This window comes from Oryx dammah, unplaced genomic scaffold (genome assembly GCF_014754425.2).
Source record: "Oryx dammah isolate SB20612 unplaced genomic scaffold, SCBI_Odam_1.1 HiC_scaffold_1, whole genome shotgun sequence".
Classification (NCBI taxonomy): Eukaryota; Metazoa; Chordata; class Mammalia; order Artiodactyla; family Bovidae; genus Oryx; species Oryx dammah.
The window spans coordinates 4529556-4552655 of NW_024070185.1; the positions used below are offsets into that span (position 1 = coordinate 4529556).

General features: G+C 37.4%; 1 protein-coding gene across 1 annotated transcript in view; it reads left to right on the top strand.

Annotated features, from left to right (window-relative positions):
* The window catches only part of GALNTL6 (polypeptide N-acetylgalactosaminyltransferase like 6), a 1480702-nt gene that overhangs the window by 636846 nt on the left and 820756 nt on the right, over positions 1-23100 (top strand). The window contains exon 4 of the mRNA XM_040229727.1: positions 16481-16647. Within this exon, the coding sequence (XP_040085661.1) occupies positions 16481-16647 (167 nt within the window). The remainder of the gene's footprint in view (positions 1-16480; positions 16648-23100) is intronic.

Genomic DNA, 23100 nt, shown 5'->3' on the forward strand with positions numbered 1-23100 from the left:
ATTCTGGATACCGGAGTCTGCGGTCAGGATGTCAGCAGGTTCGGTTTCTTCCGAGACCTAACGCACGTCTCTCTGCGTCTTCACCTGCTCTTTTGTCCATGTCTGTGTCCAGATTCCTTGTCTCCTAAAAATACCATTCCTGTTGATTTAGTGTTCACCCTAATGACTTCACTATAACTTAACTAGCTCTTTAAGCCCCTGCCTCTAAATGCAGCAAACATTCTGAAATACCGAGTTAGACATTAGCATACGAATTTAAGGATAATGCAATGGGTTTCGTAACACATTTTTGGGTATTGTTCAGTCACAAGTCCTGTCCGACTCCTCGTGACCTGTAGACTGCAGCATGCCAGACCCCTGCACTTCACTGCCTCCTAGAGTTTGCCAAAATTCGTGTCCACTGAGTTGGTGGTGCTATCTAACCATCTCATCCTCTACCGCCCCTTCTCCTTTTGTCTTAAATCTTTCCCAGCATCAGGGTCTTTTCCAATAAGTTGACTCTTCACATCAGGTGACCAAAGTATTGGAGCTTCAGTATCAGCCCTTCCAATGAATATTCAGGGTTGATTCCTTTAGGATTGATTGGCTTGATCTCCTTGCTGTCCAAGGGACTCAAGAGTTTTCTCCAGCACCACATTTCAAAAGCATCAATTCTTAGGCACTCAACTTTCTTTATTATCCAACTCTCACAGCCATACATGACCACTGGAAAAACTATAGCTTTGTCAGTAATGTCTCTGCTTAATGTGTTGTCTAAGTTGGTCATAGCTTTTCTTCCAAGGAGAAAGCATCTTTTATTAATTTCATGGCTGCAGTCACCATCTGAAGTCATTTTGTAGCCCAAGAAAATAAAGTTTGTCGACGTTTCCATTGCTTCCCCATCTATTTGCCACGAAATGACAGGGTCAGATACCATAATCTTACTTTTTTGAAAATTGAGTTTTAAGCCAGTTTTTTCGCCCTCCTCTATCACTCTCATCAAGAGACTTTAGTTCCTTAACACTTTCTGCCATTATAGTGGAATCATCTGCGTATCTGGGGTTGTTGATATTTACCCCAGCAATCTTTATTCCAGCTTGTGATTCAACCAGCCCAGCATTTCAGATGACATACTTTGCATATAAGTTAAATAAGCAGGATTACAGTATAACCAAATGAATTTTAGAATCCATTTGTCACAAAAAAAAGACACCTGGAATTTTTATGTGAATTATGTTTTATGTGAATCTGTACATTGGGGAACATTGCCAACTTGATATTGTTTTCTGATCCAAAACCTGGGATGTGTTCCCATTTATTTAGATGGCCCTAAAATTTCTTTCAATAAATATCTGCAGTTTTCCACATATGTTTGAATTTGTTTTGTTAAATGTTTTTTTAAGTAATTTATTCTTCTTCATGGTATTGCAAATAACACAGTTGTCTTAATTTTGACCTATTTATTGCTGATCTGAAGAAGTATATTTGATTTTGTATTTTGAGCTTGTATTCTGTAACTACTGAGATTATTTTAATTTGTTTGCATGTATGTTTATGCGAGCGTATTTTTGCATGTGTGCATTGTTTAGAATATATAATGGCATGTCATATGCATGTAGAAATAGTTTTAATTCTTTCTTTCCTGTTTGAATGCCTTTTGTTTCATTATCTGGCCTAATCTCTCTGAGGAGAAGTAGTGGAATGATATGAAATAAAAGTGGTAACTTACTTATCTTGTTCCTTAGGAGGAAACTAGTCTGTCTTGGAATCTCTGCCATAAACTTGAGCTATATCAGGGTGACTGGAGTCCAGCTTTGTTGACCTGCCTTATTGTTGTGGGCGTTGTTGGGAAGTGAGCCCTGGCTCTCAGTTGCATTTGCTGATGTAGAACTTGTGCAGCAGAGCTGCTTAATATGAGAGTTTCAGCCGTGTGGTGGCCCCTCTAAGGGTGCCCACAAAATTTGTTTATGTTGCTTTTAATTCTTTTAGTTTTGTCTACGTATAGATTCCCACTTAATATAATTGTTCTAAAGAGTTTCCTGCATTGTTTACTTTTGTGGAGGTCTCCTGATATATGTAGTGAAAATGAAAGTCGCTCAGTCCTGTCTGACTCTTTGCAACCCCATGGACTATACAGTCCATGGAATTCTCCAGGCCAGATTACTGGAGTGGGTAGCCTTTTCTCCATGGGATCTTCCCAACCCAGGTCTCCCACATTGCAGGCAGATTCTTTACCAGCTGAGCCACAAGGGAAACCCAAGCCTAATTCAATATTTGTATGTCTGAAAAATTTTTATTTTACTTTTGTTTTTTAAATGTATTTTCATTGACTAAAGAAAAGTAGATTGCTTTTTTCCTCTTCTTTTAAATTTTCTTTTCTGTACTTAAAAGTGTTCCCCCACTATCTTTCTATCTTGAATTATTTTTAATGAGAAGTTTGCTGTCACTCTTATCGGTGGTAGCTCCACACTTATCGGTTTCCCTCCACACTTAGGTATCTCTTTTTTACCCCCTCTGGTTGCTTTTATTTATTTTATTTTTTATGTAATTTCTATTGGGCTACAGTTGCTTTACAATATTGTGTTAGTTTCTACTGTATAGCAAACTGAATCAGCTATATGTAGACATATATCCCCTGCTTTTTTTGGATTTCCTTCCCATTCAAGTCATCTCAGAGCACTGAGTAGAGTTTACTATGCTACACAGTAGGTTTCATTGGTTATCTATTTTATACATAGTATCGATAGTGTGTGTGTGTGTGTGTGTGTGTGTGTGTGTGTGTATCAATTCCAATCTCTTAATTCATCCCCCCTTTCCCTTCTCTATTTTGTATCAAAAGTTTGTTCTCTATTTCTGTGTCTCTCTGGTTGCTTTCAAGATTGTATCTTCATCAGTGCTTTTAAAAACTGAGTTATGAGAGATGCTAACGTGGCTTTCTTCATGTTTCTTGTGCCCAGATTACCCCGGCCTATTTGAAGCACCTATTTGGTGCTTCACATTTTCATTAAATCTCAAAAACTTTCAAATCTGTCTTCAAGTACTTCCGATGTCTTCTTTACCTTCTCTTGTGGATACTTTAATTACACACATATTAGGCCTTTTGAAGTTTTCCACACTGCTGATGCTCTATTCATTTTATGTTAAGAATTTCTTTTATCCTTTTTTATTAATTTTAGAGAGTTCTCTTTCCATGTCTTCAAGTTTATGGATCTTTTCATCCACAATGTCTAATCTGCCTTAAATTTTATCCAGTGTATTTTTCATCTCAGAGACTATAGTTTTAATCTCTAGAAGTTATATTTGGTTGTTTTTAATATCTTCTGTGTCTTTCAGTATGTTCAAGTATTCCTTTGTCTTGAATGTTTGGGAAACAGCTATAATAACTACTTTAATATCATTGCCTATTCTATCATCCTTGATATTAGTGCCAATTTCACTTAGTGGTTTTCTTTTTCATTTTGGGTTGCTGTTTTCTTGCTTCTTCAAATGGTTTGTAGTTTTTACTGGTTGTCAGATGTTTGAATTTTATTTTTTAGGATGTAAAATATTTTGATATTCCTATAAGTGTAACTGAGTCTTTTCCCTGTGATACAATGTAGCTACTTAGAAACAGTTTGATACTGCTAAGTATTGCACTGAAGCTTTCTTTGAACTGGAACTGTTTTTAGGACTAGTTCTCCATCCTTTCTAACCTCTTTTCCAATACTCTACACAATTCTCCTTGAGATACAAGTTTTTTCATCATGCCTGCTGAGAACAAGAATTATTTCATGCCCTATATGAGTTACTGATCCCTTTAATCTTTTCTGGTGCTTCATTCCTCAGTTCAAGGTTATATCTTTACACGCATGTGCTGATCTATACTCTGCTGAAGATTCAAGAGGGCACTGTAGATTGCCTAGGTTTTCTTTCTATACTGTTCCTTCCTGCAAACTCTTACCTACTTTGATAACTCTAGGTCATTGGCTTCATCTCTACCATTTAGGGAGATCACCTGGGTAGACCTGAGTTTCTCCTAACTTCAGCATTGCCTAGAATTTCACTCTGACGTATAAGCACAGGGAAATGTTTGCTTCCTCTTTCTGAAGAATTTCTATATATTTTTTTGCCAATGTCTTGAAAACCATTCATATTTTTTAATATAGTTTTTAAGTGGTCAAGTGGAAGAATAAGTATGTCTATGTTACTCCATTGTGCTTGCGACCCCATGGACTGTAGCCCACCAAGTTTTCTTTGGATGTGGAATTTCCCAAGCAGGAATACTGGAGTGGGTTGCCATTTCCTGTTCCAGGGGACCTTCCAGACTCATGGATGAAACCCTGGCCTCCTGTGTCTCCTGCACTGGCAGGTGGATTATTTACCGCAGAGCCATCTGGGAAGCCCCCTACCCCCTGCCATGTTACTCCATCTTGGTTAAAAGGAGAAATCCCAGTGATAAACTTAGACAGAAATAATATTAGCTGGAAGTTGCAAAGCTCTCTGTTTTAATTAAAATGTACAGAACTAATAAAGAAATATTAGATATGGGGGCACAATGTCTACTTCTTTCCTTCCCCAGTAGTGTAATCTAGTGGTTCAGACAGCCCAGGGTTCAGTCGTCCAGGCCTTCTTAGAGTCTGTATTCAAATGATAATGGGTCATAAATTTTGTCATAGGTATTTCTTTATACATAGTATTAAATGGCTTACTTCCAGAAGTATTTGTGGATAATAGATTACATATTTCACAAAAATGTTTGATCTAATGGAGTAATTGCCTACCTCACTTTAAAATATTACAGTATTTATATAATTTAATGGATTAGATTAATATAAAGATGTCTTAAAAAGCCAGTGATAGAATGGCATTTCCAAAATATTATGTTATCAGAAGTGAAGAGTGTTGGATTCCAATTCTTTGCTCTCTAGTCCCCAGCTATGTGAGTTATAAATATCTTTCAAAAATTTTTAAACTCTTTGGGTCAAATGCCCCATAATTCTATCGCTCTTCACCCAGTACACTGTTTTACCTGTTTTATTGTTAAGATAATTTTTGTTTAACTCTCTAAAACTTTAAATGTCTCAAATTTCAATTAAATGAAGGACTAAACTTGATGATACCTTAAGTGTGGTTGCAGTTCTAAAAATGAGATTGCAGCTATTCTTCTGTAGTTGAGAAACCTTAAATATATGCAATCATTTTTTTCTTTTTTGCTCTGTGAAGAAATTGAATCTCTTTAATGTTTCCATGTAGTGTAATATAACAGGCAGTTTCCATTTTCCTATTTCCTTTTTTATTTGAAAGAACATAGAAGACTAAGATGGTCATGTTCATCCCAACTACTTCTGGCTATAATTCTTCACTGTATATAAGATTGCACTTACCGGGCCCTCCTGCCACGTGACTAGTGCTGACCAGTGATTTCTAAGCAGAAGGAACTGTCATTTTAGAGACAGACCATTTAACTTCCAGCTTGAGACCCACCACTGTTCTAACTAACATCTGACACAGTGATTGACAATGGTCAAAATGTTGACTGGTGCCAGTGACCTCAGGCAGAGACTCTCTAGCCAATCAGTGATAAATAAGCAGAAGACACAGAAAGAGTATATTCATTTTTGTGAGCCGTTGGGATTGGAAGTTATTTATTACCATAACATAACATCCTGACTGATCTACTTATATAAATAGAAAAAAATCCAATAAAACAAAAAAATAAAATTATAATTTTAGATAAGCTAATGGAATGATCTAAAGAGTAACATGTTAAAATGCTTTCATTCAAACGTTCTACTCAAATCTTGCAGTCTGAGTGTTTGAATCTTTAAAATGTAGGTTTTGACGTTGTGTCCAAAACTAAATATTCAGCCTTAGGCATGAAAAAGTGTGTTTAGATGATGGTAAGGAATATATGAAGGCTTTGAGAATCTTAAATGCCAGTTTACCTAAACACAGTATAAAGGTTGATATTGTTGCATAAACAGTAAGATGTCTCTTTCAGACAAAAAAAAAAAAATCACAAATAAGTCAGGTACTTAAATCACAAATCTCTATTTTTTTTTAATTGGTTTATTCCTATTTGTGAAAGAACCACTTTTTGTAAAACCAGTGAAATTGCAAAGATAAATTAATGTAATTATAAAAGAATGGTGGTTAAGTATGTTTATAATAAAGACTATTGTTAAACTAAATATATCTTTAAATCACCCTGTTATTAAATGTCAATAGTGAATATCAGAAAACATATATGATCTGTTTGTGGAAACAGAAGAGTGTGAGAAATAGTCTATTCAGTTTTATTTTCATTATTGTGAATGGTTTAGCAGAATGTTTACCGACTGGTTTTTAATCAACTTTTTTTTTCTTAAATTTATTTATTTATTTTTTTACTTTACAATTCTGTATTGGTTTTGCCATACATTGACATGAATCCACCACGGGTGCACATGCATTCCCAAACCTGAACCCCCCTCCCGCCCCCCCTCCCCACAACATCTCTCTGGGTCATCCCCGCGTACCAGCCCCAAGCGTGCCATATCCTGCATCGGACATAGACTGGCAATTCGATTCTTACATGATATTATACATGTTTCAATACCATTCTCCCAAGTCATCTCACCCTCTCCCTCTCCCACTGAGTCCAAAAGTCCGTTATACACATCTGTGTCTTTACTTTTAAACATGCCTTTAAGGTTTGTCGTTTCTTACAAGTAGCCTAAGAATTTATTTCTTTTGTCTCTTTGGTACATTTAAATTTAAAGATTTGTTTTTCCATTCACTTAGATAAAGTATTACTTAAAGAGATGTCCTCATTTCTGAGCCATTATTACTCACCAAGTTAATTTTATGAAAAGGCTTATTTTAAAATAATACACAATATGAAATGCAATAATAACAGGCATTTTCACCTGTAGTCCTATAAACTTAATACAACAGTTTTAAATTATCCCTATTTTCTTTTCATAAATTTGCTACCTATACATAAACATATAAATTGTGTCTGACTTCATTTTACTTATTTCTTCAACACAGTTCCATATTGCCATATTGTCTTCTAATTTCACAAATTTCCCATTCCCAGCTTGACTTGAAGTTAAATCTAAAATACACAGGTTGCAGATTCTTAACAAAATTCTGGATATGCTTCAATATTTCTAGTAACAATGAGAAGCAGTCATCTGAACAATAGCTTGGCCAATGCAATGGCTGACTTTGAGAGTGAATTCAATTTCCTTTGGAGCAGCTTAAATGCTGGGATGACTACATATAATTTAATCAGTTCAGGCACCACCACAAATAGGCTGGCTTTCCTTAGAGTAAAACTCAGATCAGCACCCTCATTATTTTTGCCCAAGCTATTACAATCTCCAAACTTGCTTCCTTTCATCTTTGCTGTCTCGGTACATCACTTACCCAGATGTCAGAGGAATTATAAACAGTATCCTGTCTTCCCCATCATTAACAGTATGAGAAATACTTCCCATTGACTGCAGGCTGATGTCCAGATTTCTTAGAATCACTTTCAAGATCCTCCATGATCTGTTTTCCACACATAGACTCATCTATAAAGACATCCCTAGTTCTTTCAGACAAAGTTGGCCATACCTCCTGTGGGCTCTTCAGTGCCTCTGTGTCTATTATGTCCCTTGTCTCATTTGAGTCTAATCATTTTATGCATCTGTCCACTGGTCTGTGAATCCTTAAGGGAGGAAACTGTAATTTATTCATCTTTTTATCATGTGTCTCTCACTTTCTCTCACGCAGTTCGTGTCTCTCCTTGTTTCCTAGTGTCTTTCACAGAGGACTTGACAGATAAAATAATGACTGTTAAAACAACGGCGGACTTCCCTGACGATACAGCGGTTAAGACTTCACCTTCCAGTGTAGGGGATGTGGGTTCAATATCTGGCCGGGAACTAAGATCCCACATTCCTCATGGCCAAACAACCAAAACACGAAAAAGAAGCAATATGAGAACAAATTCAATTCCACATCAAAAAAAAATATTTTTTAAAAAAGCAATAATAGCAGCAACATATAACTTTTAGAAACTATTATCAAATATAATACTGTACTGAATGCTTTGTATGGATTATCTAATTTAATTCTCTTTCACAAATTATGAATACATTATGATTTTTTGCTTTTATATTGTTACACATGAGAAAACTAGTCTTATAGAAGTTAAATAACTGACCCATTTTCACACAAGTGGCAAAGCCACATTTAAACCTCAATAGTCTAATGTATAAAATGTGATTTTTTAGTATTTGAGGAATAATTATAATGAGTGGTGTAGTCTCATTGAAAAAAATTACAGGCATCTATGTAAAAAAGGTAGCTTTTCTACTAATAGTCTACTTATTAGATTAAGACTATATTTAATGTAATGTGGGTACATGCTCAGTCATGTCCAACTCTTTGTGACCCCATGGACTGTAGCCTGCCAGGGTCCTCTGTCCATGGAACTCTCCAGACAAGAATGCTGGAGTGAGTTTCCATTTCCTCCTCCAGCGTGTGTTCCTGACCGACCCAGGGATCAACCCAAGTCTTCTGTGTCTCTTGCATTGGCAGGCTGATTGTTCCAGATTGGTTTCCCCTAAAGTAGACTCTCAGACACAATTTGACTGCAGTAGTTTTAAAGAGATCATCACAGAGTATACTTTGGCAAGGAGGGTGAAGAGGTAAGACAGGGAAGGAAAATCAGCCAGTCAAAGATCCCCATCCTGATGCTTATCCCTGTGGGCACCTGAGGTGCCATCTTGCTGGAAAACCATGGCAATGATACAGAAAACACCTCAGAGATGCTTCACTATAGAACTGCTTTTTCCCCAGCTTCATTGCCTGACACTTGCTCTATGGCATTCATTTGCCTCTGAACTTTTGATCTGCCTTTTATCAGAGATGAGAGAAAGCACTCAGTTGACTGTCTGCTGGTACTTATGGTAAGACCAACTTGGCAAGTACTAGTATGGTGATGCTGTAGAGGTGGGGGTGGTGCTCTGGCATCAGTGCTGGAGCTGTTACTCATCAACTTGTGCTTCCAGGAAATCAGATCTTTATTTGAGCTGTAGACAGATAGATAGATGATAAATAGATGGATAGATAGATGGATGGATGGATGTTAGATAAATGGATAGATAGAGGGATGATAGATGAATGAATGGATGGATGGATAAATGGATGAATGGATAGATGAATAGATGCATGGATGATACATGATAAATAGATAATAGGAAGGTGATAGGTAGCAGACACATAGATGATAGATACACACACACACGTACATACATAGACAGCTAATTGTGTATGTCATATACCACTGCTGTGTTTGTTACTGAACTCAGGTTCAGTTGCTCAAAAGCCAATCATTTGAGAGGCAAGTGTGAATAGACAGGAAAGGTGCTTTAATCAGAAAAGCCAGCAATCTGAGGAGAAGGTGGATTTGTCCAGAGATCAACTCTGAAGATCCTGCTTGGCCATGACCAGTTTTAAAGGGGGAAATGGGGAAGAATCTCAGTGAATCTATCAGAGCAGGATGTTGGGTTCTGATCATTCTCCAGTGCGTGAACATCTCTTCTGATGTTATCTTGCCTGCATGATCTGCCTGCAGGGTTACTAAAGGGGCTGCTGGGGTAGAGAGCTAGTCATTTTTTAGCTACTTTATTCCTCATCCTTACTTCTTTTTACCTAGGAAAAGAATCAGCAGGTTAGACAAGGCATAGTGTGCGTTCAGGAGAGCATAAGTCAGGAGTTAGGTTGCGTTGCTGAGTGAATCTCATTCCTAGAATTAGGGTCTTTTTTTTATTATTTTAATTGGAGGCTAGTTACTTTACACTCTTGTGGTGATTTTTGCCATACATTGACATGAATCAGCGCTGGGTATACATGTGTCCCCATCCTGACCCTCCTTTCCTCCTCCCTCCCCATCCCATCCCTCAGGGTCATCCCAGTGCACCAGCCCTGAGCACCCTGTCTCATGCATCGAACCTGGACTAATGTTCTATTTCACATAGGATAATATACATGTTTCAATGCTATTCTCTCAAATCATCCCACCCTCGCCTTCTCCCACAGAGTCCAACGTCTGTTCTTTACCTCTGTGTCTCTTTTACTGTCTCTCATATACTAGAATTGAAAGAATTAGGGTCTTTTAAGGCTGGAAGAGAACAGATGTCGAGGACAGGAAGCAAAGGATCTGTTTTCATGTTCAATCCGATATCATTTAGACACTTCAAACTTAATATGGTCAAGATTGAATTCATCTTTACCCTCAAGTCTTGGAGCCCTCAAATGTCCCTCACGCACTGTGTTCTTACCTCCATCTGTATTTCATACATCAGTTGCCCATGTCCAAAACGTGGGGGTCCTCCATAACTGTTTCTCCTAGACAGTTCCTAAGTCATGTCAATTATTTTCCTAAATATATCTCAAGCTGGTCTTTTGCAGGCCCCTTTTAACTCTCACTTGCATTTCTGCAGTACTTTATGAATTGATTCAGGGGCCTCACTCTCAAATGCTTGTACACGTCTACAGATCAATTCCCCTTTAAATCTTTGCCTTTTACCAGTCTGTATCTCCTATTATAACATAAATATCTTAAAGTCAGAAACTGAGGTTCATTCTCTGTTTTATCTCCACTTTGCATCCTGGCTAAGAGTAAAGTGAAGTGAAGTCGCTCAGTTATGTCCGACTCTTTGCGACCCGTGGACTGTAGCCCACCAAGCTCCTCCATCCGTGGGATTCTCCAGGCAAGAATACTGAAGTGGGTTGCCATTTCCTTCTCCAGGGGATCTTCCCGACCCAGAGACGAACCCAGGTCTCCCACATTGCAGGCAGACGCTTTAACCTCTGCACCACCAGGGAAGCCCTTAAATACAAGAATACAGTCTCTCAGAAAACCTCCTATAGAGACACAGAACTTCAGATCCAAGTACTAACATCAAAGATTTCAAGGGAGGAAAGGAAGCCAGGTTGAAAGAAGAAGGGGGAGGAGGTGGGAGAGGGAGGGAGAAAGGGGTGGCCTTACAGACGTCTCCTGCCCTCTACAGATACCCAGGTGTTATGGGACTTTTCCCTGGGCCTCCAGAGAAGGGAGGACTGGAACTCGGCCCTACCAGAGTTGGCTAAGAGTAAGCCAATAGCAAAGTATTGTGAACTGAACACACGAATGAACAGAAAGATACTTTCACATCCCTTATATAGAAATTACTTAAAATATTTTTATGAGCAAAGGCTTTTTTGCCCATGATCAGTCTTCCATCCTCACAAGTCTGCCTATTTTTTGGAATGGATTATATACAGCTGTTAAACATATCTTTAAATCCCAAAGCCTATAGATTGCTTTGCGGTCCCCAACCTTTTTGGCACCAGAGATTGGTCTCACGGAAGACAATTTTTCCATGAATAAGATGAGGGAGATTGTTTTGGAATGATTCAGGAACAGTAGGGTCCATGCTCCTATGAAAATCTAATGCCACTGCTGATCTGAGAGGAGGTAGAGCTCAGAAGGTCATGCAAACAATGGGGAGCAGCTATAAATACAAAAGAAGCTTCACTTGCCCACTGCTCATCTCCTGCTGTGCAGCCAGGTTCCTAACATGAACTGGTCCATAGCCCAGGGGTTGGAAACCCTGCTATAGTGTATTAGTCTGAATACAGCTTTTATTTAAAAAACAAGCAAGCAACGTGTACAGTATCTCCTCTAAATGTTAAAAGAATAATTTTCCTCTTGGGAATATCAGTTACATTCCCAGATCATTGTTAGGTATGATGCTTTGATATTTTGATATGTTAATATTAGATGTTTTGATATTTTGATATATTAATATTTGATGTTTTGAAATACTGATACCCTGAATATCAATATTCAGGATAATACAAAACTCAACACTAAAAAAACTAAGATCATGGCATCCGGTCCTATTACCTCATGGCAAATAAATGGGGAAACAATGGAAACAGTGACAGATTTTCTGGGGCTCCAAAATCACAGCAGATGGTGATTGGAGCCATGAAATTAAAGACACTTGCTCCTTGGAAGAAAAGCTATGACCAACATAGACACCATATTCTAAAAAACAGAGACATTAATTTACCAACAAAGGCCTGTATAGTTAAAGCTATAGTTTTTCCAGTAGTCACATATGCATATGAGAGTTGGACCGTAAAAAAAGGTGAGTGCCAAAGAGTTGATGCTCTTGAACTGTGGTGTTGGATAAGACTCTGGAGAGTCCCTCGGACTGCAAGGATATCCAACCAATCAATCATAAAGAAAATCAGTCCTGAATATTCATTGGAAGGACTGATGCTGAAGTTCAGTTCAGTCAGTTCAGTCGCTCAGTCATATCTGACTCTTTGTAACCCCATGAACCATAGCACGCCAGGCCTCCCTCTTTATCACCAACTCCTGGAGTCCACCCAAACCCATGCCCATTGAGTTGGTGATGCCATCCAACCATCTCACCCTCTGTCGTCCCCTTCTCCTCCTGCCCTCAATCCCTCCCAGCATCAGGGTCTTTTCAAATGAGTCAGCTCTTCACATGAGGTGGCCAAAATATTGGTGTTTCAGCTTCAACATCAGTCCTTCCAATGAACACCCAGGACTGATCTCCTTTAGGATGGACTGGTTGGATCTCCTTGCAGTCCAAGAGACTCTCAAGAGTCTTCTCCAACACCACAGTTCAAAAGCATCAATTCTTTGGTGCTCAGCTTTCTTCATAGTCCAACTCTCACATCCATACATGACCACTGGAAAAACCATAGCCTTGACTAGAAAGACCTTTGTTGCCAAAGTAATGTCTCTGCTTTTTAACATGCGATCTAATTTGGTCAAAACTTTCCTTCCAAGGAATGAGCGTCTTTTAATTTCATAGCTGCAGTCACCATCTGCAGTGATTTTGGAGCCAAGAAATATAAGGTCAGCCACTGTTTCCACTGTTTCACTGTTTCCCCATCTATTTCCCATGAAGTGATGGGACTGGATGCCATGATCTTCCTTTTCTCAATGTTGAACTTTAAGCCAACTTTTTCACTCTCCTCTTTCACTTTCATCAAGAGGCTCTTTAGTTCTTCTTCACTTTCTGCCATAAGGGTGGTGTCATCTGTATATCTGTGGTTATTGATATTTCTCCCAGCAATCTTGATTCCAGCTTGTGCTTCTTCCAGTTCAGCATTTCTCATGATGTACTCTGCATATAAGTTAAATAAGCAGGGTGACAATATACAGCCTTGACATACTCCTTTTCCTATCTGGAACCAGTCTGTTGCTCCATGTCCAGTTCTAACTGTTGCTTCCTGACCTGCATACAGGTTTCTCAAGAGGCAAGTCAGGTGGCGGGTATTCCCATCTCTTTCAGAATTTTCTACAGTTTATTGTGATCCACACAGTCAAAGGATTTGGCATAGTCAAGAAAGCAGCAATAGATGTTTTTCTTGAATTCTCTTGCTTTTTCAATGATCCAGAGGATGTTGGCAACTTGATCTCTGGTTCCTCTGCCTTTTCTAAACCCAGCTTGAACATCTGCAAGTTCACAGTTCACATATTGCTGAAGCCTGGCTTGGAGAATTTTGAGCATTACTTTACAAGAATGTGAGATGAGTGCAATTGTGCAGTAGTTTGAGCATTCTTTGGCATTGCCTTTCTTTGGGATTGGAATGAAAACTGACCTTTTCCAGTCCTGTGGCCACTGCTGAATTTTCCAAATATGCTGGCATATTGAGTGCAGCACTTTCACAGCATCATCTTTTAGGATTTGAAATAGCTCAACTGGAATTCCATCGCCTCCACTAGCTTTGTTGGTAGTGATGTTTCCTAAGGCCCACTTGACTTCACAGTTCAGGATGTCTAGCTCTAGGTGAGTGTGAGTGATCACACAGTCATGATTATATGGGTTGTGAAGATCTTTTTTCTACAGTTCTTTGGTGTATTCTTGCCACCTCTTCTTAATATCTTCTGCTTCTGTTAGGTCCCTACCATTTCTGTACTTCATCGAGCCCATCTTTGAATGAAATGTTCCCTTGGTATCTCTAACTTTCTTGAAGAGATCTCTAGTCTTCCCCTTTCTATTGTTTTCTTCTATTTCTTTGCATTGATCACTGAAGAAGGCTTTCTTATCTCTCCTTGCTGTTCTTTGGAACTCTGCATTCAGATGGAGCTCCAATGCTCTGGCCACCTGATGTGAAGAACTGACTCACTGGAAAAGACCCTGATGCTAGGCAAGACTGAAGGCAGGAGGAGAAGGGGATGACAGAGTACGAGATGGTTGGATGGCATCACTGACTCGATGGGCATGATTTTGAGTGAACTCCCGGAGTTGGTGATGGACAGGGGAGCCTGGCGTGCTGCAGTCCATGGGGTCACAAAGAGTCGGACATGACTGAGTGACTGAACTGAACTGAACTGAATGTTGATATAGGAAAACACCTTTGTCTCAGGTCTTTGGGTTTGTTGAATGGATAACTCTGTAATTACGATAAGATGCACTGAATTCCTTTAGCACTCTTTTCCATCTTTGTTCATTATATGTGAAAGCACCCATCTCACTATACTCTTGGAAATCACTGACACGTATATTTCATATATTGTTCTTTAAAATCATTTTATGTTATCCCTAAAGGAATATGTTCCTCTGTGAAAGTCACTCAGTCGTGTTTGACTGAGACCCCATGAACTTTAACCTGCCAGGCTTCTCTATCCATGGAGTTCTCCAGGTCAGAATACTGGAATGGATTGCCATTCCCTCCTCCAGGGGATTTTCCTGACCCAGGGATCAAACATGGGTCTCCTGCATTGCAGGCAGAGTCTTTACCACTGAACCACCAGGGAAGCCCTGGTTCTTAAGGAGCATGTCTTTTATAGGGCTTTTATGCCCATTTCATGGTATCATTTTGATGGTTTTTTCCTAGTTCTCTCAATTGTATTTGAAAACATCAAAATCTACCATTTTTATAAATATTTTTACAAATTTTAAAATCTGAGATCAAATAAAGTGATAATAAAGTGACAAGATAGAAAGAAATGTCTATATTTTTATATTTAAATTATTTGTCTAAAATATGTCATTTTATTGTAACTTCCAGGATAGTTAATTTTTTTCTTTAGTTGCATTATACTAATATTCTATCATCTGAAGCTGTAAGACAAGATCTATTTTATATCCACAGTGATATTTAAGTTATCCTATTGAGATCATAGTAAAATAAAGTATTGAAGTAATTGACTAAAAACATATTGTAGGTAATGTCTTGAATATTCTGGTATGTTTCTATGCATACTGGTAGAATGTATGCATGCTTCAAAATTTATACTTTGATTTGTTTTCTCATCTAGATTAAACAGTAGCCATTTCTGGCAAAAGGCAAATTATTAGATGTTCTTGCTTTTAAGCAGAAACTGTGTCTGTTTCCAGTTTTTTGCTCTCTGTTTTGTCTTTAGGCTGTCCATGTCAGGAAAATCACTGAATTTTGATAATTGATTAAAATTTCATTCTGTATTATTTTTTTTTCATTCTGTATTATTTTTAAAGTAACTCAAAAGTTTCACCAACAAGTGAATTCATTATCCTTCATAAAGCTTGGGCAAATATGACCAATGCTGAACTAAAAATTAAATGAGATCTGAGACCCAATTTTCTGCCCTATTTATAAATTACTTAAATAAATCAAGAATATTGAAAGCATAGCCATGACATATACTAAATTGCTTGTAACTATGCCCAGAGTTAAGACCTACTTCCTATTTGACATCTCAGATTACTTCACAGTGATAACAGAAATATGAGATCTGTATAGTTCTCATAATGAATGTCATAGTGTCATGATTTGAATTTCACTGTAGTCTCAACCATGAGGTTGCATCAGTATGTGATTGTTTAAGATTAAATTTTCACTTCTTTAAGTCTCTTTTCTCCCCTAGAGCCTTAAACACTGCCCAGCCATGGAGGCAATAACCAACTTTAACTGATTATTTGGGCATAAATATTACAGAAGTTAAACTTCCAAAATGTCCCAGAAATCCACCCAAACATTAACCATGTGCTCAATGGAAATGATGTTAATACATAAAATTTGTCCTCATTACTATTAGATCACAATAGAGAAAATATATATTAAGAAGAGCATGACATTTCAGTGCAATTCTTACCTTGTTTTTACTGGTATAGAAAAGCAGAGATGAAGTCAGTATACAAAGGAGGGCATAGCTGAGGAAATTATGGCAAAATCAACTCAGAATCACTGGAATAAACTATTCATCTGGTTTTATAATACAACAGAGCTTCTTATATCTGTACCTGAATAAATGTGAAATTGACACATTCAAAAAACAAAAAAGAGAGTGGATGTGAAAGGGAATCATTAATAAATCCCAAGAATGGGTAGATGAGCTATAACGATGTAGAAGCTCTGGCTGGGAAACCGTTAGGCAAAGTCTAATTTTCACAGTTGTCTGATAACACAGTGAATCAATGGCAATATAAAATGTTGCATCTAACCTAGCCTTGCCCTCCTCTTTCAAATCCAGCTGTAAGCACAAGATGTACTTGGAAAGGCTGCCAAACACCAGCATCATTATCCCATTCCATAACGAAGGCTGGACTTCCCTCCTCCGGACCATACACAGCATCATCAACCGAACCCCGGAGAGTCTGATCGCAGAAATCATCCTGGTTGATGACTTCAGTGATAGAGGTAAGTCACTGTTGACACCATTTTTTGATTCTGTTATCACCTGCATAATTGTTACAGGCTTTTAAAATAAGGCAGAGGATTATTACAATGGCTTCTTGCTGATTCTATCTGAAAGGTGATTATGAAGTTTTGTCTATGCTGTGGTGATGTGATTTTGTAAAATGTTGGCCAAATGCAAAATGAAATGGTTAAGTTATTGGCATCAGTTGGGGTATCTGTAAGAAATTTGCATTGCATTTCTGTTGTGAATTAGACAGGTGTTGGCAGAATGCCTTAAGTTCTATCTTCAGCTTTAGAAAAAAACACTGTGAAATATGGTGAGTACATATGAATGGTGACATATTCCAGTAGAACCGTAAAACCTGTTCCCATTTCTGAAAAAGATCTGTTCTGTTGTTTACTAGCAAGGTAATTTCTCCAGGCTGTGCTTCTGTTATTTCATAAATACTGGAAATGGTAAGTAACACAAAGAAATATTTTGACTTGGCGATTTTAGCTATTTTATTGTATCTGAACAATAACAGCAAAGAAGCCTGGAGTGCAGAGTGTTAGAAAATTTAGCATTGTTTTACTGTTTTTTATTATTCTGAGGAACACAATTTGGTTTGTAAGTCAGGGGAATATGATTATAGAAAGTTGTATGAGTTTAGGATTTGATAAATCATATTTGCTTTAAATACAAGAATTGTTAATACTACAGGATAAGTAAAATCTTTCTATCTTGGCTGGTGGACAGGCAGAAACTTTTTCTAAAGATATTCATCTACCTTCTGTTTCTTTGCATGAAGGAGTTTGGTTTAACTATAAACTGTGTGTGTTTAAGAATGGCAGTAAACAAGTTTGTCTATTTTTCCTCTGTCTTACAAGAGAATGCATCTTGAGTTTCTATGAATTAATTGAAGTTTGGAAATTTTCATTTGCACACAGAAAACTATTCTTTGTAGTACTTAAAAATTCTATAAAAGTAAAACCACTTGGTGTGTTAGCTTTGAGGTTTCTGCAATGTTATTGTCTGCAATTATTCACTTCAAATACTGATTCAGGATTTGAGGTCTGTTTGTAAATGTTGAAGTTTATGTGACAAAAGAAAGTTGTCTGTTGTTCTGTTAAATACTAAACTATCAACTTGGTAATTCTGTTGATTTCAAAGTACCTTTTGCTTTGCATTTCTTAGGTAAATATGTGTTAAATAAGTATCTAAAAAGTACTTAAAATTAAATGTACTCATTAAATTAATTTAAATAACACAGAAACTTCTTTTTCTTTTTTAATTGAGGCTACTTGTTTCAAAGTGGTCATTATTACCTCAGGCTAAAAATGCACATTTCGTATGTTAAAGCTAAAACTTTGCTTTTAAATAAAAGAATGAAAAAGGGAGTAAAGATCTGGGATGGTAGGTACATCACCAGGTAAATGATATTTTTTGGTTGACTGGTACCAAGAGAAATAAGAGATACCTGTAGAGAATTTTCTACATAATTAGCTTTGTCTTGGTAAAGTATGTCCAACGACAGAATTTTGACCTGAGGGTAATAGAGAGGAAACACTTGCTGGCAGTAAGTTGTGGTTTGTAGAGAATCTTTTTGTTGAATATTTCTCAAAGGTGCTTTCCAATGGAAAGTCCTTGAAGAGGGAGAAAAGAGTGGTCTTGATTTTTTAATCTCTGTGGAGTAGCGACTCTGATGGACAATCCCTTCTACATAGCATGTTCCTGGAAAAGAAGTGTGTTCAGGGTGGTCAATGTCATTGCTTTTCATGAAGTGAAAGAACACAAATAGTATTAGCTGGGAGTGTGGTGGTGATTTTGACTTTCCTAGCGGACATTTTTATGGAGAATCATTATGTTGCAGAAAGGGGGACCCCTTCCAGGGTCTGAAACTGGGCTCTTGTCTAACACTCGGAAATAAATTGTCCAAGGAACACATGTGCTGATAAAGCAAGAGATTTTACTGGGAAAGGGCGCCCAGGGGCTAGGGGGTGTGTGAGGGGAAGCAGTAGGGTAAGGGGAACTGCTCTGCCACAGTGGCTTGCAGTCTCAGGTTTTATGGTGATGGGATTAGTTTCCAGGTTGTCTTTAACCAATCATTCTGACTCAGAGTCCTTCCCGGTGGTACACACCTTGTTCAGCCAAGATGGATGCCAGCAAGAAGGATTCTGGGAGGTGGTCAGACATGTGGTGTCTCCTTTTGACCTTTCCTTAACTCTTCTGGTTGGTGGTGGCTTATTAGTTCCATGTTCCTTACCAAGACCTCCTGTCGTAAAATAACTCATGTAAATGCTTACTGTGGTGCCTGGTGGTTTCAGTCAGTGTGTTTCCCCTAACAATTATTTTAATGCTTTTGTAAATCTTTCCTTTAGTTATTCTATTCCTGGGAGTGATCAAGAGGAAAGTATTATTTTAAAATCATTAAAATTTCAAAAGGGGAAGTTTTAGGGAATATTGCTTTTCATTTCACAAGTCTGATGACATGTGTAGGAGTAAACAGTGAAAGACATGATAAAAATACCTTAATAATATTTTATATTATATCATAATTCTAAAGGTTATGAAATAGGAGAGACCTTCCTTTCAAATTGTTGTTTCAGATTACAGAATTCCATCTGATAAAATGTTAGGGTTCATGGGCATCCCTGGTGTATGCAATAGGAGAAAACTTCCTTTCAAATTTTTGTTTCCCATTACAGAATCTCATCTGATAAAATATTGGTGTTTAGAAGCATCACTGTCACTTTCTGAATTGTGGGAAATCTAGAAAATCAACATAATAAACACAGGTTAGAATCCTCATACTGACAATGAACTGTATGACTTTAGGTACATGAACCTCTCGGTATCTCAAATTTCTTTAACAAATGCGGATAAGTGACTCTTAGTTATTTAAGCTATCCTGGGAGGTTGTGATGGAGACCTCTCTGGCTGATAAAGGAACTGTGCTCTGTAGGAGAGCAACTGTTCTCAGTTTCTGCCTGCTGCTGCTGCTGCTAAGTCACTTCAGTCACCTCACCAAATACTGTCCTGAAAAACAGCATCAATATTCTCCATACTTTTGTGAGGCGATCCTCTCAATTTAATCAAGTCATTTTTACAAGATTAAATCAACCAATCATTCTGTCTATCTGTCCATCCATCCACCCACACATCTATCTGTCCCTTCACCATCCCCAGGTGCAATCAGAGTCCTACCTTCAAAGAGGGCATATGAAGGCAAAGTGTAGTCATTTATAATGTGGTAGAAAAATTAGTACTGCATTAACACTAAAAAAAAAAAAGTTTTACCAATAAGTAGGTAGTTTTACAGATATTGAAGAAAAAAATAAATTTTAGAATTTCAACATAAAGAGGATAAATAGAGCATATTATCTTCCTAAATTATGTCTGTGAACTTAATGTTCATCAAAACTCATTCAGGACTGTTTTTACTATTAGAAGAGGAGGAAGATATCCCCAGTCATCTCATATTTACAGGGCCTCAAAGACAAAGAAGTTTTCTCTGCTTGTTAGTTAGATATGATTTATATCCATATTTTAAAAAGCTATTATACTTTATGATTTTTTTGGTATAACTCAGAAATCAGAAGGTTTTTTCCCCCACCAATTCTTTAAAAATCAAGTATTTTAGACAAATTATAAAGTACAAGAAAATATAGGGGATGTTTTCTTCTCCTTCAGGAAATTATTTCTGAAACATTACACTTCATGTTTATTTTCAGAAATACATTCTAGCTCCAGGTCTGTTTCCTATGCATTTTAACACCTTTGCCCTACAGCTCTCTGATTCTCTAATGTCCTTTAGCTACAGGTTATAATATTTTGGTAAGACTTAATCAGACATTACTGCTTTCTATTTTATGTCTTCCAGGTCAATAGAACAGCTACATCTGAAAAAACAGAGCCAACATGGTAGCCAGGTTAATAGCATGACTGTAATATCCCTTGGAATTCATAATTCCAGAATCATTATGATTGTGAATTCTTTAAAACTGGTTTCATATCAATAGAGATAAATGATAAAGTATTTTCAAATTATAGAATTGTTATAAATATTGCAAAATAATTTTCAAAAATCAGCTTGGATTTATCCAGTTGACCTAGTTACCAAATGCATTTTTTAAAAAAAAGGAACATGTGAGCACTCCTTGGTTTAGATATTTTCTGCAGTGAGCTTGGTAAACAGAGTGTTGTTTTAGCCTCAAAATATAAGCCTACTGTCTGTAAAAACAGGAAGGTGTAGGCCTGCAGGTAAAATTTCAAAGCCAACACAGTTTTTGCTGTCTGAAGCTCACCAAAGTTAGCATTTTTTTTCCTAGTAAGCTCTCAGAAATACATCTAACAACTTAACTTGAGGCCTCTAACAAGGCTTCATGATGACTTTAAAGCAGGACTAATCCTAGGCTTATCTCCAAATTCCAGGCAACCTTTGCGGCATCCACACGGAAAATGTTGAAATGTGTGAACTAAGCTGCACCTTAGCCTCAGAGACAGGGCATATTTGAATCTAATTCTCTAAACTTGGTGCGCTTAGATGAATTCAAGTTTAAACCAAGGGAACTCGCAGGAGAGTTGCTGACACACTTCCCTTAACACAGGTGGGGCGGGGGTGGGGCGCTACTGTGCCCTGGACATTGTGCACAGACACACACGCATAGTTACACGCACGTGTGTGTGTGCACGCGTGCACACACACACAGACAGTCTGGTGCCTGCTTGTTTCAAACTTCTTGGACAGAAAAAGAAGGGAGCTGAGTGTTTGAGATTCACAAACACCTATTATTCTCCATATTTTAGTTAGAAAGAAAAGCAGAAGCTCGAAACCATCCTTCCTATCTTAGCAAAATCAGCAACCTTAATGAAATCCAGTTTACTCTTCTCCAGAAAGCATAGGTCCTCACTCCTCAAAAAGTGTGGTCCTTGGACCCACAACATCAGGGTCACATCGAGACTTTTCAGGCTGGCAGGCCCCCAGGCTCCACCCAGACATACCAGAATCTTCATTCCTCAAAATCTACATGTCACTGTTGTGAAAATCAAGGTTTCAGAATAACGGTCATGTGTCTCAGAACTGGGACTGACGCTTCAGTGAGTAATATAGCTGCATAAATAGCTTAACTTCAAAAACCTTCTGTTTCTTATCCCTACTATTATGACATACATTTTTCAATTTGTTCTTATTATTTAGCATTTAATTGATGGTGGATTTATACATTTATAAGGGGACATTTGGATGGGAATTCTATAGTATTACCTCTACATTATTTTATGGAACATTTGTGAGTACATTTATTTGAAAAAATATTGAAATTTTCACAGATCTGTAGACATTTATTTTGCCTCCTCATGGACTCATTTTACAACAATTTTATATTGAATTTCAGGTTACTGCTGTTACTCCTCCCCAGCCAAACTTCATTCTTTGTTATACAAATGTGCCTTCCAATATTTTGCAGGTCTATTTTGCTTTGAAACCATTTTAAAATGTTCTTGTCAAATTCAGATACCATATGTATGTGTATAGCCACACATACACACACATGCAGTTTCATTAAGGTCCCTATTACCATCAAAATCTTAGACTCTTCACATAGTTAAAAGTGTCTATAAATCTTTAAAATATTGAAAATGTTTACGTCATTTTACAAATGGTACTGACAAGTCTTGAATTCTTGCATTTCAGATTCTATTTTACTCAAATACTCTCCTTTTATACTATTAAGGAAAGTTGCCATAATCAGACAAATCAGTAGGCACAAGTTTTACAACTATTCAAAGTTGAAAGATATCATCAGCATGAAAAGATTGTAAAATAGATGAAGAATGGTATGCACTTCTATTTTACATAATAAAACACTAACATTAAGTGCATATAAACATTCAGAGATGACAGTCAACAAAAATGCATGTGTGCTGGTTTTCTGTCAGATAGTCTACGAGACTGCAAGACGAGCCATTTTTATGTCTCAGATTTATTGAGCGCTGGTCACGGTAAATGAATCTTGAAATTGTTTAGATCTATTATTCAGATTTTAAGTTAAAAGATAATTGCATTTTAAAGTCAAAATATAATATTAAAAGCTAATAAGTAGCAGGAACTGAGAAAATGTTATAAAATTCAATTGCATTCTTTTCTATTTAGAAATTTATTATCATCTGCTATAGAATTGAAAGAAAGAATATTGATTTCTGATATTTGCATATCATGCCATATAATGACAGTTCTGTTTTAGTGATTATTTAGCACTTATCACTGAAAGTGTGTCCAGAGTATAGAGGGGTACTGTTTTCTGGGGCATGAATATAAATGCAGAACAGTTGCCTGTTGTCAGTATCAGAGGAAAACCAGCAAGGCAATTTCTAAAGAGCTGTCCCTTATTCACTAAGTTGTGTCCAGCTCTTCGTGACCCCATGGATACAGCATGCCAGGCTCCTCTGTCCTTCTCTATCTCCTGGAATTTGCT